Genomic DNA, 6,594 nt, shown 5'->3' with positions numbered 1-6,594 from the left:
TATGCATTGCTAAGAACTTCATTTGAACAACTTTAAAGATGATTTTCTCAATATTTAGATTTTTTTGCACCCTCAGATTCCAGATTTTCAAATAGTTGTATCTCGGCCAAATATTGTCCAATCCTAACAAACCATACATCAATGGAAAGCTTATTTATTTTCAGCTTTCAGATGATGCATAAATCTCAATTTCAAAAAATTGACACTTAAGACTGGTTTTGTTGTCCTGGGTCACATATAATACTGTTTTGATCTGTTTGCTATTTGAAATGGTGGTGACTATTTATTATTTTTCATAGTGTGATATTGATGAGTTCTATTAAAACCAGTTTATGGTCAGTTTGACCTGCAATCATAATAATCATTAGTTATAACCAGTGTTGGGGGTAACGTATTACAAGTAACGTGAGTTACGTAATCAGATTACTTTTTTCAAGTAACTAGTAAAGTAACACATTACTTTTTAATTACTTAAAATATCTGAGTTACTTTTTTAAATAAGTAACGCAAGTTACTTTATTTTTCCAGTTTATTGATTGACAGCTCTCCTGTCCCCATGTTGAGAGAAATCAGATGTTACTGTAGTTCTAAAATAAATATGAATATGCATTAATTCATCTCACTCACAAAAAAAACAACAATACAGATTCAGTATTCCTCAAAATGAATAAAAATAATGCAACTCGGAATATGACGCAAACCTGCAATAATTAAATATGTTAAATAACACAAATATCCTTTATGTATTTATTCCCATTCTATTAACCAATGTCTTTGCTTCTGACCTTCGATGATCCAGTTCAACCGTACTAATAATCACAAATTACTCTAGACAAACATTTGTGTCTTTTTTTTATTGCTGAAGTGTGTTGAAATTTCTTCTTCTGCATTCTACTGTATGGATGTAAATTTACTTTCCCTTCAACCTGATGCTTATTCATTTCACTTTTGGTGTGAAGAGGCTTTTATATTTGCCAAAAATATAACTTTTTTATTTTAAAAACAAACAAGCAAGCCCTGTCCCAATTTAAAAAGTAACGCAAAAGTAACGTAACGCATTACTTTCCATAAAAAGTAACTAAGTACCGTAATTAGTTACTTTTTTATGGAGTAACGCAATATTGTAATGCATTACTTTTAAAAGTAACTTTCCCCAACACTGTATACAAGTGTTCACCTGCAATGTATAAAAAGCAACGCATACCTGCAAGTTCACTAAAAAGGTCATATAGAATAAAATTTCTTCATCGTTTGAGATAAAAGAGTTCATTGCACAATAAAAAGTGTGACATGCTCACATTTACCCATCAATGAGACCTATTCAGTATTCCGGTAAACTGAAACGCACCTAGTCACAGGAAGGTACTAAAAAGAAAGCTTCATAGATGCTGTTTATCATTTGGTCACATTTTTGGTCACACCCACAATTTCGAGGGTAAAAAGGTTGATTGTAAATAGTGTGGCAATGCATGAAGCACAGCTCACACAGAAGTCACTTTTTTTAAACCGAGCAGCTTTCTATTGGTTGATGTGGAAAATTCAGGGAAATGTTTTCACCTTCATGCAAAACTCCCATTTGTGCAGGAATATAGCCTGTGAAATTTCACCAAACAACTGTATGTGAGACCACACCTTAACAGCAAATAATAAGAGTAAAATGTGGGAATGTTGGTCGAACATTGTGTTTCTAGCCATGTGTAGCACCTGAAACTTTGCATATTTTCTGAAGAATCCCAATATTACAAACTGCAGATTTCCGCATGGATTGTTTTGTGAACAATGTAATGCTACTTTGTACAGAATTTTATACTGGACCCAACAGAAAACCCATTGTCCACAAGTAAATAGAAGACGGCCTTTAAAAGCAAATATTAAAGGGGTCATATGATGCGATTTCAATTTTTTCCTTTCTCTTTGGAGTGCTACAAGCTCTTGGTGCATAAAGAAGATCTGTAAAGTTTCAAAGACTAAAGTCTCAAATCCAAAGAGATATTTTTATAAAAGTTAAGAGTCAACCACGTCTACCTAAAACGACTCGTCCTAACACGCCCCCACATGTCTACGTCACGATGTCTACAATGCCGGCTGTTCTGACTCGCATACTGTAAGTACGTTTTTTATATTTAAAGAATTTGCAACTGACGATTCAAACGCGAGTTTTGAGCAGTGTAGAGTAGCACTTGTTGTTTGTCATTTCTCCGATCACAAATGCAGACATGGTTTCATGTTTTTTGCGATGCAACACAACGCGTAAAAAGACAGTATAGGTCATTTATAATCCGTAATTATGTCCCCACTGGATGCAACAAATGCCTCGTTTATAATGGGTTTTAATGTTTATGTCTCGGCACTCCGGCCGGGACACGCCATCACAATATGGTAAGGGGCGTGACATTTCTGTCACACGCTTGAGGTATTCGGCCAATCGCAACGATCTGGATAGCTGGCCAACACCTCGCTTTTCAGACCGATGAGCTTTGTAAAAATCGACGCGTTTCAGAAAGGCGGGGCATAGAGGAGAAATAATAATGTACAGTATGTGGAAAATAATGTGTTTTTTGAACCTTAAACCGCATAAACACATTTCATTACACCAAATACACAAAATAATGTTTTTTTAGCAGCATCATATGACCCCTTTAAAGGCAAAGCAGCAAAAATTTAATAGGCAGAGAAAGAGAGGGAATTATGACTATTTTAGGTGCACAATTGTTATGATTGTGAGTTTAATTAATTTAAAAGAAAATGCATGATGTGACCCTTTTAATATAAATGCCGCTTACACATTTCAGTGTCATTTAAGGAAAAGGCCTTTTTCATGCTTTGTTTCTTACATTCAGCAGGTAAATAAATTGGTGTTTACTCTTTTTGTGTGCAGACGGGAGGTACAGAAGAAGTATACAAAGAGCAGAAGAGACAGCAAGAGTTGGAGAATAACTACAAATTTGTCTGGGGAGACAAACAGGAAGAGAGCCAGTCCACAGGAAACAGTGATTCTGATGAAACAGACTTTTGAGCCTTTTCCTCTTCTCTCAAGCAGTTAACCTGAAGAAGGGCATCCAGCGTTCTCTGAACTATAAACTGCCTGGTCGTCACATGCATCAAAACCAAACTGCTCTCTTAGACCATTTAAGTCATGTGAACCCTGTGAGGGATTCAGTCCACTGCCGTGAATTCTTATTTTCCTGAATGGGCATCTGTGAGTGGTTTATATTCTTGCCTGATTTCAATCTTGGAATTTTTTTTTTAAACAAATATACAAAAATACACATTTAATTTGTGTTGTGCTTTATGTCTGTGTGTGACAGACCATTCTCCTCTCTCACATGCAGACAAACCATCAGTTAGTATGCATGTCAAAGTTTGTTTTGCAAAGACAGTCTGAACCAACATGTTCTCATCCTTGGACAAACAGTGATTTTGTTTGTCTTGGTTGCTCTTGAAAGTCAGAAAATCTTGATTCAGTACAGTATGGCGGTGGAGCTTGATGCAGATTGAATGAATGATAAGTCACTGTAATGCAAATTGAAGCAGTGTCCTACCAGTGTTTTCTTCTGGCACTTAATTCATATGTTGTGTTTTGTTTTTAATATTGTTGGCCACTGGTTCACAACTGTGGAAAACATCTACAGCTATTCAACAAATCCTGAGCCTGGCCCTGCCCTAAGCAAATTATTCAGTGTACTGCTTCAGTTTGATCTTAATTCTTAGTTTAGAACTTGGGACAAAAACTGTTGCCAAACATTGGGAATCTACTGCATTTAGCCACTGATTCCATGTTGCCAGCAGACAAGGGCTCTCTTTGTTGTAAATGTTTTGAATGATCATCATACTTTGGTCGATTGTAAATAATGTTGCTACAGCATTTGATTTGTTTGTTGATAATTTAAGGCATACTTTCAATTTAAAGCTTCTGTAAGCAATTAAGTAAAAAAAAAAAAAAACATACCACTGAAATATGTCTTGAGACATCACACTGTCTCTGTGAGAGCCCCTGTGGTTGGCAAACAGTAAATTAAAGTAGAAGAAAAAGTCTGACGGTGGCCCCAGCAAACACAGAACGTTCCCCTACCGTCAGTTTTTGGTTCCCGTTTTTTTTTCTTTTACCAAATACTAACGTTCTGGGAACCAAAAATTGTTAGCTGGGCCACGAGATACGAGATTTTTGTACTACTAAAGAAAAGTTTAATCTCAGAAACCTGTTGAAAATACATCGCAAATTCTTATGTGAAAGATGACGGAACAATAAAATGTACGATATGCTGTGGTCTACAATAAATATGAGTTAATTCATAGGTTTAAACAATGTTTAGCCTTGAAGGTCTCACATTCAAATTACAAGCTCACATCATGTCTTCTGAGCATTGTGACAAAAAGCATTTTCATTCTGGTCACAATTTTATTGTCAGTAAAATCTAACAATTGATAGTATACTTATATAAATATAAGGTAATATACAATGTGAATAAATCGGGTATAATATTATAAAATGGCGAATAACGTGATTAACCTAATTAACATAACTTACAAAATATACCCCCCCCCTTACTGACAGCTTTCGAAATAAAAGTTACATTTGTTTTTATATAATGCTTGATTTAATAAAAAAAATAATAAATTAGGTTACTAAAATTACTTAAGTAAAATTTGCTCATTTTCTCAAAGGGTTGTACTCATACGCATTTAAGAAAGCAGGCACGACACGACTTGAACGATTCCCTCTATTACAAGCGGCGAACCAGGGACGTGCAGAGAGTTCCTCAGGGGCAGGGGCTCAAATGTAAAATGGGGGCAATTAAAAAAAAAAAAAATTATAGGTCAAAAGTTTGGATACATTACTATTTTATATTTTTGCAAGTCACTTATGGTCATCAAGCCTGCATTTATTTGATCAAAATTTTAATATACTTTAAAATACATTTTATGCAATGTTGATTTATTATCAATGTTGGAAACGTGATACTTTTTTCAGGATTCTTTGATGAATAAAAAGTTAATAAAAGAACAGCATTTATTTAAAAATAGCTTTTGTAACAATATACACTACCGTTCAAAAGCTTGAGGTCAGTTTTTTTTTTTTTTTAAAGAAATTTAGTTTTTATTCAAAGAAATTAGTTTTTATTCAGCAAAGATGTATTAAATTAATAGAAACAGTGATAGTAAAGATTTATATTGTTAGAAAACATCTCTATTTTGAACAAATGCTGTTCTTTTTTTTTTTACTTTTTATTCATCAACGAACCCCAAAAAAGTATCACAGGTTACAAAAAAATAATTAAGCAGCACAATTGTTTCAAACATTAATAATAAATCAGCATATTAGAATGAGTTCTGAAGGATCATGCACTGAAGACTGGAGTAGGCTAATGATGCTGAAAATTCAGCTTTGCATCAGAAATAAATGATATTTTAGTATATTTAAAAAAAACATTCTTTTAAATTGTAATAATATTTCACAATATTACAGTTTTTTCTGTATTTTTGATCAAATAAATGCAGGCTTGATGAGCATAAGGCACATTCATAATGCTGCATAATTATCAAAAATGGTAATATAATAAAGTCCTTTCACGTCACCATTTCGCCAGCCTGCACTTCACATAATAGGCCTGTAGGTGGCACTTGGGCTTCATTAACTATGATAGTTAAGTTTCATGAAATAGTAAACGATGTAGCCTATCATACATAAATATAAGTGAATGGAATACTGACCATTATTGCAACTTTTGGCGCAGCACGGTTTTGTGCAGTCCTTTTGTAGTCATTTAGCATCCATTTTCTTAGCGATGTAGGCCTAATTTGATTTAAAAAATGAGACAAACCGCAGATCCAGATCACTCCACAAATAAGCTCGTCTGTCCCATGTCATTTTCAACCGATTTATGAATAAGAACGGAAAATGAGCGCTCTACTTCACATTATTGTTCAATGAAATTTGAACTTGTGCCAGATCATAGTTGGCTGGTGTATTATACATGACAAACGGGCATTGATGAATTATGTAATATTCAAAAATATACAATAGGCTATAATTTTAAATTATATGGAGCTTTCTATTGATGTATGATTTGTTATGATAGGACAATATTTGGTCGAGATACAACTATTTGAATATCTGGAATCTGAGGGTGCAAAAAAATCAAAATATTGAGAAAATCGCCTTTAAAGTTGTCCAAATGAAGTTCTTAGCAATTCATATTACTAATCAAAAATTAAGTTTTGATATATTTACAGTATGAAATTTACAAAATATCTTCATGGAACATGATCTTTACTTAATATCCTAATGATTTTTGGCATTAAAAAAATCTATAATTTTGACCCATACAATGTATTTTTGACTATTGCTACAAAATATACCCCAGCGACTTAAGACTGGTTTTGTGGTCCAGGGTCACATTTGTCTGAGACTTGGCACTTTTGAATAATTTTAAAAAAGGGCAAAGCTACGGTGGCCGAGAAGTGTAAAGCAAATCACAATTCTGAAAACAAAATAACAAATTACAAACGCAAATGCAAGTCTAAACAACAAAATAACAATTCAGAAAACACAACAACAATTCAGAAAACATTATAACAAGTCAGAAAACACAA

At 33.7% G+C, this 6,594-nt stretch overlaps 1 protein-coding gene across 2 annotated transcripts in view; it reads left to right on the top strand.

Annotated features, from left to right (window-relative positions):
- Nucleotides 1-4,263, top strand: part of LOC107733587 (protein OS-9-like) — a 16,230-nt gene extending 11,967 nt beyond the window's left edge. For both annotated transcript variants that reach the window (XM_016545264.1, XM_016545263.1), the window contains one exon: nt 2,879-4,263. In XM_016545264.1, the coding sequence (XP_016400750.1) occupies nt 2,879-3,016 (138 nt within the window). In that variant the 3' untranslated portion in view covers nt 3,017-4,263. The remainder of the gene's footprint in view (nt 1-2,878) is intronic.
- Nucleotides 4,264-6,594: the final 2,331 nt, after the last annotated feature.

Source organism: Sinocyclocheilus rhinocerous, unplaced genomic scaffold, assembly GCF_001515625.1.
Source record: "Sinocyclocheilus rhinocerous isolate Xijiao unplaced genomic scaffold, SAMN03320098_v1.1 scaffold4023, whole genome shotgun sequence".
NCBI classification, from domain to species: domain Eukaryota; kingdom Metazoa; phylum Chordata; class Actinopteri; order Cypriniformes; family Cyprinidae; genus Sinocyclocheilus; species Sinocyclocheilus rhinocerous.
This window is presented reverse-complemented; position numbering and strand designations above follow the sequence as displayed.